The sequence below is a fragment of the Prenolepis imparis genome, unplaced genomic scaffold, assembly GCF_030444845.1.
Source record: "Prenolepis imparis isolate NDT839.2.m4 unplaced genomic scaffold, iyPreImpa1.0 SCAF_14, whole genome shotgun sequence".
NCBI classification, from domain to species: domain Eukaryota; kingdom Metazoa; phylum Arthropoda; class Insecta; order Hymenoptera; family Formicidae; genus Prenolepis; species Prenolepis imparis.
In genome coordinates, this window is record NW_028141172.1 from 5,489,566 (window position 1) to 5,502,560 (window position 12,995).

At 24.6% G+C, this 12,995-nt stretch overlaps 2 protein-coding genes and 1 pseudogene across 2 annotated transcripts; all 3 read left to right on the plus strand.

The window, feature by feature from the left end:
• Positions 1-379: 379 nt before the first annotated feature.
• On the plus strand, positions 380-3,015 carry LOC145945224 (very long chain fatty acid elongase AAEL008004-like). Its single transcript, XM_083054086.1, has 4 exons — positions 380-497; positions 1,161-1,432; positions 1,666-1,968; positions 2,115-3,015. The coding sequence occupies exons 1-4, from the start codon at positions 458-460 to the stop codon at positions 2,292-2,294; spliced, it is 795 nt and encodes a 264-aa protein (XP_082910212.1). The 5' UTR covers positions 380-457; the 3' UTR covers positions 2,295-3,015.
• Positions 3,016-5,011: 1,996 nt separating this feature from the next.
• On the plus strand, positions 5,012-6,912 carry LOC145945577 (very long chain fatty acid elongase AAEL008004-like; annotated as a pseudogene).
• Positions 6,913-10,055: 3,143 nt separating this feature from the next.
• Positions 10,056-12,406, plus strand: LOC145945417 (very long chain fatty acid elongase AAEL008004-like). Its single transcript, XM_083054405.1, has 4 exons — positions 10,056-10,197; positions 11,075-11,346; positions 11,578-11,880; positions 12,065-12,406. Exons 1-4 carry the CDS (start codon positions 10,155-10,157, stop codon positions 12,245-12,247), a joined length of 801 nt encoding a protein of 266 aa, XP_082910531.1. The 5' UTR covers positions 10,056-10,154; the 3' UTR covers positions 12,248-12,406.
• The last annotated feature ends 589 nt before the right edge of the window (positions 12,407-12,995 follow it).

Consider the following 12,995-nt stretch of genomic DNA (forward strand, 5'->3'; position numbering starts at 1 on the left):
TTTCGAAAGATATATAAAATAAATAAATTAATAATGAATTTGATAATATTTATTAAAATTTAATTTTTTCTTTTGTGTCGATTTTCTAACGTTTGCACACAGCTGGGTCTGTCAGACCCTGTTTTCAAGTTTCGACGCTGTTTGTTCTAACACTGTACACGAAATGAGACGGCTCTATAGCGGGGTACATATTGGGACTATACAACTCCCCCCCCTTAACACCCCCCTTTGACCTTTAAAAAAATGCTACGCCTTCGAGAAACGCACAGACCCACATGTGGGCCGGAGATTTAATAGCCAAATGAAAAGTGTTTAATGCATAATATTTACATCCATAAGCAAAGTGCATAACGAAGTTATTACATCACTGGCAAAAGTAACTGCAGAAACGACATAATCGTGATTTACCTTCAATAAGTATCAGAAGTGATCCTAGTTATTGACGTTTGTAGTTAAGATGGAAGCAATGTATAACTATTTATTTGTCGAGTTCTCTGGTAAGTAATTCTATCTTTTTAACCAAGTTAATGCATTCTTTAAGATGCTAGAAAAGTATACGTATATTAATTATAAAGTCTAAAGACTTTTACGTTAAGATAAAATTTGTGTCATTAAAACAGAGTGTTTACGCGCGATATTCTTGAACAACTTTTAAAGATTTATTCTTATTAACGTCAAAGTAAATACTCCGTGTAATTATTAAATAAAAATTAGCTTTTAATTATACAAATCACTTTTTTTTATATTTAATAAATCCAAATATTTTATGAATATTTCATAATACAGATAACTTAACATTGTTATTAAAATTACATTTAGAAAATAATACAGATTCAAGAATTGAAGAAAATGTGATGGTAAAATTAAATAAAATTGAATGTTTGAATTGTCACGCTTTCTTTACCTAAACGATAAAAAGTCCGCATTATTTTCTTGAAATGTTTAAAAGCGACTTTGTTTTATTAGCGATACAAATTTCTTATACTTATATAAATGTTGTCGCAAAAAGTATAATATTATTTAAATAATCGTACTCTATAATATACAATATTGTAAATATTAATGAACGAGTTCTCCGTCTTTAAATTTGATTACCAAAGATTTGTGCACACTGTATATTTTATTTCAAAAGCCATGTTGCATTTTTTTTTTTTTTACAGCTCCACTAACTCGCGAATGGCCATTGATGTCTTCACCATTTCCGTTAATGTTTATAATTTTGGGACATTTATTTTTTGTTCTTTACGCTGGTCCTCGCTACATGAAAAATCGACCGCCGTATAAATTGAAAACATTTATGTTATTTTATAACGTAATACAAATTTTATCAAACTCGTGGTTCGTACTAGCACATATATCTTCCGGTTGGTTCTCAGAATATGGTGTAATAATAAGTTCAGTGTCATCTCCGGATTCTCCCAATGCAATTAAAGTATATTTTCACAATATATAATAATTATTATTAGTTATCGATTATAATGTTTGCTCGAAAAAAGTAAAATTATATGTAATTATTAACTATATAAGGAGAATACATAAGCAGAGAAAATACGATAGTATAAGGACGATAAGTGACTCATTTATATAGGCAATAATTTTTTTTTTTTTATTTCTTTAATAGAGCACTTTGTATATTTTGTATATTATATCAAAGTTGAATTTCAGATCTTCAATATTATGTGGTGGTTACTGTTATTGAAAATATTCGATCTCGTTGATACCTACGTAATTGTATTGAGAAAGAAACTAAATCAGGCTTCCTTTTTTCACTTGTACCATCATCTATCAAATGTATTTTGCGTCTGGATGTATTTAAAATATGTTCTGGACGAGAGAGCGACATTTTCTAGTCTGCTTAATTGTGCCGTACACGCAGTCATGTATTTGTATTATTTGATCACTTCAAGGGGACCAAAATATCAACAAATATTGGCTCCTTTTAAGCCTTATTTAGTTAGTATAGTAATGGTAAGTTGCATTATAATATTTTATAACAAAACTTAACACATAACTTTACACACACACACAAAACATATACATATTTCAATAATTTCTGTTTCAGTAATATAATGCACATTTGTATAATTTTTTTGTTTTTCTGTTTGCGAAATTAGGGACACCTTATTGTAGTAGCAATATTCTTAATGCAGTTTGCAAATCCAGCTTGTCAACTACCAGCGCAGTTTCATTTAGTTTTATATGCTTCTTTTATTGTAAATATACTAATAAATCTTTACTTATTTTATGATTTTTATAAGACATATACTAATGTATCTAAAGAGAAAAAGAATTAAGATTGATATAAAATCAGTACAAATAATTAATGACTAATTAATTCTTTATCTAAGCGACTAATTAGTTTTTTATTGAATAACAATAATATTATTTCAAAACTTTAATCATTTCAATCATTTCTTGATTTTTAATCAGTCATTAATTTCTTGATTTTAATCAAGAACTAATATTATTGTTACTCAATTGTTATTTAATTTAATAAATAATTAATTAGTCGCTTAAAAAAATAACTTACAATCTTTGATTATTTGTATTTAATTATTATTCAAATAACTAATTATGTAGGATAGGTAGTCCAGCAATGAACCATGTAAATTTCAAAGGCTTATATCTTTCTCAATTATTGGAGATCTGTGTTTTTGCATACAGTTTATGAATTTAGTTGGCTACATAATGTACAAGATAACTCATAAGTTATTTTTTAAGTTTAACCGCAATTTCAATTTATTTAAAAAAATGTGAAATGGTTCATTGTGTACAGGGATGTGCAAACAATGAATCACATATGTTATACTGTGAATTCTTAGAGTTATTTTAGTTAGTATTTTAGTTATTATTAGACTAGTTTATTGTTCGACTACCTACCCTATATATATATATATATATATTTCATAAATGTTAATAAAATATACAAATAATTGTATACAAATTGAGTATAACACAGTGTTGTATTATTTAATACTATTTATTTCTTTCTTCGATGTTATATCATTGTTACATATACATATATAAAAGATTTTGTTGCTAAATAAATAATGTTTTAGCGACTATATAATTATTTTCTTTTGAAATGTTTACAAACATATAAAAGTATAATGTCAAATTTCAGAAAAATATAATAGGATAAAAAATTATTATCATATATATTTGTTAAGCAAATTTGTTTCGATTTTAAAATTTTACATCAATTTTAATTTACATGTATAAATAAATAGAGTACACATTATATAATAAATTCAATTGTTTCAAGAAACCTATAAATTGTGAATATATATATACCTAAAAACCAATAAATTTTGTGACGCACGAGTATGTTAGCTCTCATTACATACATGATTACATACAATCCGTCAAAGCACATACCTAATTGTTAAAATAATGACATAGAGAAACGAGTTGGAAAGATGAAACAGTAAAACGGACAGGAAATGAGACGGAGAAACGATAAAATAAATTTAATTAAAAAATTTATTATTTAAAATACATACCTCTTTTGACGCATGAGTACGTATATTAACCCTCATCATTACACACATTACAGACAGGGAGAAATGGAGAAACGATGAGACGGACAAACGATAAAATAATAAAATAATAAAATAAATTTAATAATATTTAAAATATACATACTTCTTCGCGCGAGTATGTTAATTAACCCTTATTACTCATCATGACACAAACTGTCAAAATATATAACTGTCAAAATAAAAATCGATATCTGTCAAAAGCGCCGCTATGCGACAGAATCGTGAGATGTAGAATTTCCCGGAGACGACCAAGGAAAAGAAGACGCTTCTTAATCATATATTTTCTGTTTCGGACTTTGCATAATAATATCTCTGGTTATAGATCACGTAGAGCAAAAATGCAATTTAGAACTACTCTTGATGTAAGAGCAATTGCATGAATTATATTGCATAATTTTATATTATTATTATCGCGCAAATTAAAACAGCCAATCGCGGAAAAACAACAATAATGTCATTAACATATCTTTTGTAGCAAAGGATTTAACTTGGATATAGAAATAAAGATAAGTCAAATTGAAGGCAAATTGAAATTTTTTATTGCTATCATATATTGATATATTAATAATGTAATGATGTTTAAAAAAACGAAGAAGAGATAGAAAATGTTATAAATAAATAAAAAATATTTAAAAGATTGAACATTAATAAATAAATGGTCACGGAATTTAAAAAGAAAAAAAAAAATACCTAATATAATTTGGAAATAGAAAGGTAATGAGAGAGAAAGAGGAAAGCCATAGAAATTAAACAGATAAAGTATTTAAGATTATTGATTATTCATATTTTCAATAATTTTTATAATAGACAAATTGCAATTTATTGGATATATTTTTGTTTAATGGAAATTAACAAGTTTTAGCATAAATTTTTATTTAGTTAGCGCAACTTTTTAATATTATTATTTTTGTAAAGAATTGAAATAACTATTTTGTACAATTATTTTAGAAATGAATAAATTATTAAAATATTTGTATAATTTTTTAATTTTCTGTGCGCAATTTTTTGATAATATTATTTTTATGGGATATATGTTGTGGAAATTAAAATAACTTTACTTCGCGCTGTTTTTTATCTTCTTTTAAAAAAGTAAGTTTAATTGACAACATAGAAGATATCTTTTCCGATTTGCTATTATTTACGCTTGCTTATTATAATGTTTGATATTTTAAGAAAATAAGGTATAGTAATTTTATCGCATAATTTAACATTTAAATTTTCTTTTAACATTACATTTACCACAAAATAATAAAAAAAATTCCATTTATCATAACAGGAAAACATATTTGCCCTATATGTCATTAATATAAAGATCGAAGTAAAAAGTATGCATAAATATTAATATTCATATGCCTAGTGCACAATGAAACAATTATTTCACAACCAAAGTGACTGCAGAAACGACATAATCGCGATTTAACTTTAATAAATATCAGAGGTGATCGTAGCTATTGACGTTTGTAGTTATGATGGCAGGAATGTATAATTATTTATTTGGTAAATAATTTTATTTTTTTAACCAAGTTAATGCATTTTTTAAGATGCTAAAAAAGTATATATTAATTATGAATTCTGAAAAAAAAATTCTAATAGCGTATTCGATCTGTTGACTCTACCCGACTCCGAGCCCATTCTCGATCCGAACTCGGGTCCATTCCGCCATGATAATTTAATTACAAATCGAACTTTTGATCTGACCCGATTCGACTCAAAGTCCGGTAGAGTCGACAAATCAAATACACTATAAGTAAAAATACAAATTCTAAGTAAAAATTGAGTTTTTCGTAATAAAATTTCTCATTTTGATACTTAATAAATCTAAATATTTTATCAATATTTTACAATACAAATATCTCAACATTCTTATTAAAATTACATTTAGACAATAATAAAGATTCAAAATGGAAGGAAATGTAATAAAAAAATAGATATAATTAAAATTTTGAATTGTCACGCTGTTTCTTTATCTAAAGTAAAAAGCTCGAATTATTTTCTCGAAATTTGTTTCATTTGCGATGCAAATTTTTTATGTAAATGTTAGCGCAAAAAGTATAATACTATTCAAATAATGACTATAATATACAATATTATAAATATTAATGAATAAACTCTCCGCCTTTAAATTTGATTACCAAATATTTATGCTGTATATTTTATTTCAATAACTATGTCGCATTTTTTTTTTACAGCTCCACTAACTCACGAATGGCCATTGATATCTTCACCATTTCCCTTAACGCTCATAATTTTTGAATATTTATTTTTTGTTCTTTACGCTGGTCCTCGCTACATGAAAAATCGACCACCGTATGAATTGAAAACTTTTATCTTACTTTATAACTTAATACAAATTTTAACAAACTTATGGACCATACAAAAACATATATCTTTCGGTTGGTTCTCAGAATATAGTGCAATAATGTGTTCAGTGTCATCTCCGGATTCTCCCAACGCGCTTAAAGTATATTTTCACAGTGTATAATAATTATAATTGATTATCGATTATATTGTTTGTCAGAAAAAAATAAAATTGTAAATAATTTATAAATATAGGAAGAATAAATTAATTTTGGAAAGAATCAGTATTTAAGAAAATATTATATTAATAGTTACAGAGCAGACCTAAATTTATAGCACAAAAAAAAAAACAAAATTTTATCTAAAACATATGTGTACATAATAATATAGTTACGATTTTCAGATATACAATAATATATGATGGCTATTGTTATTAAAAATATTCGATCTTGTTGAAACCTGCATATTTGTATTGAGAAAGAAACAAAGTCAGGTTTCCATTTTGCACGTATATCATCATGTAACAAATATATTTTTCGTCTGGTTTTATTTAAAATATGTTCTGGACGAGAGAGCGACATTAATTAGTCTGCTTAATTGTGCCGTACACGTAATCATGTATACGTATTATTTAATCTCTTCAAGGGGACCGAAATATCAACAAATAATGTCTCCTATTAAGCCTTTTCTAACTAGAATTCAAATGGTAAGTGTTGCATTAGAATATTTTTATAATATTTTTATTACAAAACTTAACACATAACATATAACTTTACACACACAGCATATACACAACATATACACAACATATACATATTTTAATTATTTCTGTTTTAGTAATACAATGCACATTTGTATCATTTTCTTGTTTTTCTGCTTGCAAAATTAGGTACAGTTTCTTGCAATGTTGGTATACCTAATGCAGTTTATAAATCCAGCTTGTCAAATACAAGCGGAGTTTCATTTAATTATAGGTGCTCTTTTTTATGTAAATTTACTAATAAATATTGCCTTATTTTATGATTTTTATAATAAAAGTTATACTAATGTATCTAAAGAAAAGAAGAATTAAGATTGTTATCAGATTAGTACAAATAATTAATGACTAATTAGTTTTTTGCTTCCACATAGAGAGAGTTTTATTTTCGTGAAAAACATTTTTTTAGATTTTTGTCAATGTATTCTTAATTTTTTAAAATATCGAAAAATCACTTTTTTTTTAAATGTCCTTATATGTAAATGTATGCATGTATGTGCTCATTTATATATTATATTTTGCTAAAAATTTAATTTAATTTACATTTCGAGATCTGTTTAAGCTACAATACTCGTATTTATACTGTCATTTTTATAAAAATTCAACGGTGTTTTAAATTTTAATGCAATTTTAATTTTTTTTAAAGTGTCTGATTGCTTTAACCTTCGTAAATTTTAAGATACGATAAGGGGATACGTTTTTTTACATGAATGGACTATCATTAAAGCATGGTTGGTATTATAATTGACGAGAATTAATAAAAGAGTTGATTTTTTATAATATTTTGAATTTTTTTAGAAATGTCTGTGGTTGCTCTAACATCCATAAATTTTGACATATCGAGATAAATTTTTTCACATAAATCATTAAAGGATGGTTAATATTGAGTTTGGCAAAGATTGCGGTGAAAGAATTCATTTTTAAAAATTTTTAAGGAATATTTATCTTTTAATTTTCGTAAAATTTGAGATATATCGATATTCTTTTTTACATGAATAGAGTTTCATTAAAGAATGGTTGATATTAAAGACGAGGATCGGTGAAAGAGATCATTATTTATAAAATTTTGAATTTTTAAAAAAATGTAATTCTCAAAATTTTACGAAAGAAACATACTAAAGGAACATACAAAAGTAAATACATACATAGATACATACTCACACATGTACGTGACAAAAAATGTTATTTTATGTGAAAAAAGTATGTAAAGTAGAAACTTGAACATTACTTTTTTATCATTCTATTTCGCTCATTAAATTTCCTCTATAAAGAAGCCAAAAAGAAAAACTAACTTGCTCATAGAAGAAATTTAATGAGCAAAACAGAATGATGCAATAGTTTCAAATTTGCACATTTTTTTTATTTAAGCGACTAATTAGTTATTTATTGATTAACAATAATATTATTTCATGATTTTAGTCATTTTATTTATTTATTGATTTTAGTCATAGTTATTAATTTATTGATTTTAATCAAGAAATAATATAATTGTAATTGATTTTAATCAAAAAATAATATTATTATTCAATTGTTATTTAACAAATAACTTATTAGTCGCTTAAATAAACTACTTATTGTTAGTCATTAATTATTTCTATTTAATTAGTATTTAAATAATTAATTATATATATATATGTATATATTTCATGTATGTTAATAAATATACACGTTGTATACAAATTAAGTATAACACAATGTTGTATTATTTAATACTATTTATTCGATTTGTCAATTATCTAACGGCATTTTGCTTATGTAATGTGAATATAAGGTTTTGATTGCGACCAGTTTAAAGATGATTGGTGCAGCATCAATCCCGAAAACTCGAAAATTCCCGAAAAAATAATCACAACAAAATCTTCATAGAAGAAAAAAACACGCCAAGTATATAAAAAAATTCGACCTTGCATGCAAATATGCTTTGTAAAAATTTATCTAAGTTTGAAAATAAAGTTTAAAAATATATTTAGAAATATGTAGCTCAAAAATAAATATAAAATCAAAGCTACTCAGCCAAGTATAAATAGTATATTAATTTTGCAGATTATTATCTGATCTGAAATATAAAATTTAACAAAGTATCCCTTTTGTATTTTTAAGAATAATCATCTGCATAGTCAAAACGATTCAGACCCGGCAGTGAAAGAATTAAAGTGACGAACAAAAACTTGGCGTGCCCGGGTCGGGGCATTAAAATTTGATGTCATACAATAAACTGCATCAATATGCATTAGCAAATTTATGTACACAATAAATAAAATTTTTTTCGAGTATGTAAATAAATCAAATATAAATAAAACTCATTAAAAATTTCACTAGAATAAATTAAAAAATATACTTAAAAATCTGACATTCAATGAACTATATATGCATTAGTTTTATGTAATAAATAAAATTATGTTCAATTAACTGTATATAAATAAAATAAATGTGAATAAAATTAATTAAAAATACATTGTCTTAGCATAATATAGCATAAAACAATAAATATCAACAAATTAATTAAAATACTAAAATGTATTTTAAGAACATATTACAAGTCTAGCAAGTAAAGTTTAAAATATAAAAATATAAAAATATAAAAATGTAAGAAAAAAATAGCATAACTACATTGTTTAATGTGAAATATTTTTAAACACAAAACAGAAATCTTACTTATTACTCCATAAATTAATTTTATTTATTATATATTAATTTTCAAGCAATTTTTTATTAGAAAATTTATGTCATTTTAAAATTTTGTCATTTCTTTTATAATTTTATTACAATTTTAATATTTACCTTAGGGGATACGATTTAAAATACTTTCCTCTATTTGTTGAGCAGATTCATTTCAATTTTAAAATGTTGCATTAATTTTAATTTACATGTATAAATAAAACAAGTACACATTACATAATATATACAATTTTTTTCAAAACCTATAAATTTTGAATATATATATATATAAATATCCATCTTAAATATTTAACAATAATTATAATAATATTTGTTATTATGATATTTTGTATATTATACATATTTTGTACAATTGACTTTGATAAAAATTTTGTATAATTTTTTATTTTCTGTTGACGCAACTTTTGATATCATTTTTGTGGGATATATTTATTAGAGAATTAAAATAACTATACTAGGCGCTTTTTTTAATCTTTTTTGAAAAAAGTAAGTTTAATTGACGACAAAAAAGATATCTTTTCTGATTATTTGCGATTCCGTTTGCTTGTTTCACTAGAATGTTTGATATTTAAAAAAAATGAGATATAGTAATTTTATCGTTTAATTTTGCATTCGAATTATCTTTTAACGATTCATTTTATCACACAAAATGATAAAAAATATTCAGTGCGTTATAACAAAAAAACATATATTTTCTATGTCATTAATATTAATATCCAAGTAAAAAGTACTCAATGCAATGCATGAATATTTCATCCATATGCAAAGTGCACAATGAAGTTGTTATATTACTATCAAGAGTAACTGCAGAAACGACATAATCGCGATTTACCTTCAATAAGTATCAGAAGTGATCATAGTTATTGACGTTTGTAGTTATGATGGAAGCAACGTATAATTATTTATTTGTAGAGCCCGCTGGTAAGTAATTCTGTGTTTTTAACCGAGTTAATGCATTCTTTAAGCTGCTAGAAAAGTATACGTATATTAATTATAAATTCTAAAGATTTTTATATTAAGAGAAAATTGTGCCATTAAACAAAGTGTTTACGAAATACTTACAAACTTCTAAGATCTATTCTTTACGTCAAAGTAAATACCCTAAATTAAAATTTAGTAAAATTTTTAAGTAAATATTAAGCTTTCAATTATACAAATCCCATCTTTTTGGTATTTAATCAATTTAATTATTTTATCAACATTTTATAATACAAATAACTCAACATTCTTATTGAAATTACATTTAGAAAATAATAAAGATTCAGGAATTGAAGAAAATGTGATGGAAAAAAATAAATAAAAATTTAAAGTTTGAATTGTCACACTTAAAAAGTAAAAAGTCCGCATTATCTACTTGAAATGTTTAAAAGCGACAAATTTGTTTCATATGCGATAGAAATTTCATATACTTATGTAAATGTTGGCGCAAGAAAGTATAATACTATTCAAATAATTATCATATATTATATCGGTGCAAAAGTACTTACCGATGCCTATATGCATGTGTTAATATAATTTTATGAGACAAAATGGTTTGGTTAAAAAAAGAAAAAATTATTTTGGTTGAAACATGGAAAATAGTCGTAAGAAATGATGGAAAATACTTTGATCAATTTATATCGTATGTATTTTTTTATTTTCATAAAAAAAATGGCAAAAAATCGACAAGAACTTATGCACCGACCTAATACAATATAATAAATATTAATGAAGGAGCTCTCTGTCTTTCAATTTGATTACCAAAGATTTGTGCACACTGTATATTTTATTTCAAAAACTGTTGAATTTCTTTTTACAGCTGCACGAACTCGTGAATGGCCATTGGTATCTTCACCATTTCCATTGACGTTCTTAATTATCGGATATTTATTTTTTATTCTTTACGCCGGTCCTCGCTATATGAAAAATCGACCGCCGTATAAATTGAAAACCTTTATGTTACTTTATAACGTAATACAAATTTTAGCAAACATATGGGTCATAAAAGAACATATATCTTCCGGTTGGTTCTCAGAATATAATATAATAATGCATTCAGTGTCATCTCCGGATTCTTCCAATGCGATCAAAGTATATTTTCACAATATATAATAATAATTATTACTTGTTATCGATTATATTGTTTGCTAGAAAAGATAAAATTATATATAAGTTTTAAATATGTAGGGAGCAAATACATAATCAGAGAAAATACGATAATGGTATAAGGGCGACAAATAACTAATTTATATAGGCAATATTTCTTTTTATTTCTTTAATATAGCACTTTGTATACTTCGTATTATTAAAGCTGCATTTCAGATCGTCAATATGTGCTGGTGGATAATTTTCTTGAAAATATTCGATCTTTTTGAAACTGTTGCATTTGTGTTGAGAAAGAAATACAGACAGGTTTCTTTCTTGCACGTGTACCATCATATCGGAAATATATTTTTCAACTGGTTGTTTTTAAAATATGCCACGGACGAGAGAACGACAATAGTTTCTCTGCTTAATTGTGGCGTACACGTAATCATGTATACGTATTATTTGTACTCTTCAAGTGAGTCGAAATATCAATCAATAGTATCTTCTGTTAAGCCTTATGTAACTAGAATTCAAATGGTAAGTTTGTTATAGTATTTCATAACAAAATAACTTAACACATAACACATAACTTTACACACATACACACACACACACACACATGCACAACATATATATACATTTTAATATATTTCAATAATTTCTGTTTCCGTAAATATAATGCAGATTTGTATAATTTTTTGTTTTTCTGTTGCGAAATTAGGTACAGTTCTTTATAATGTTAATATACTTCGCTCAGTTTGCAAGTCCAGCAATTCAACTACAAAAGCCATTACATGGATATTTATTTGCTCTTTTTGTTATGCATGTAATAATGAATATTATCTTATTTTCTGATTTTTATATAAAATCTTATACTGACGCATATAAAGAGAAGAGGAATTAAGATTGATACGAAATTAGTACAAATAATTTAATGACTAATTAATTCTTTACCTAAGCGATTAATTAGTTATTTATTGAATAACAATAATATTACTTCATGACTTTAGTCATTTTAATTATTTCTTGATTTTAATCAGACATTAATTTCTGGATTTTAATCAAGAAATAATATATTATTGTTATTCAATTGTTATTTAATAAATAACTAATTAATCGCTTAAATAAACAACTTACAATTATTAGTTAGTTGTATTGATTTAATATTCAAAATAACTAATTATGTATATATATATATTTTATATATGTTAGTAAAAAATACATATAATGGTATATAAATAATTGTATACAAATTGAATATAACAAGGTGTTGTATTATATAATACTATTTATTTGTTTTGTCGATGTTATATATACATATGCATGTATAATAGATTTTTTGCTAAATAAATATTTTTTTAACAATAATATAATTATTTTCTTTTGAAATGCTTACAAACATGTAAAAGTATAATGTCAAATTTTAGAAAAATATAAGTAAAGAATTTTATATATTTTTGTTAAGCAAATTTATTTCGATTTTAAAATATTACATCACTTTTAATTTACTAGCACGCAGCGCGTGTTGACGCGCGCACCTTCTTCGGCTTACTAACTAAATTACTAAAATCTCAATAATATACTTATTTTTTAATATAAAATTAAATTATTAAGCAATTATTTATGTCAAAATAATATTTTTTAATTATTAA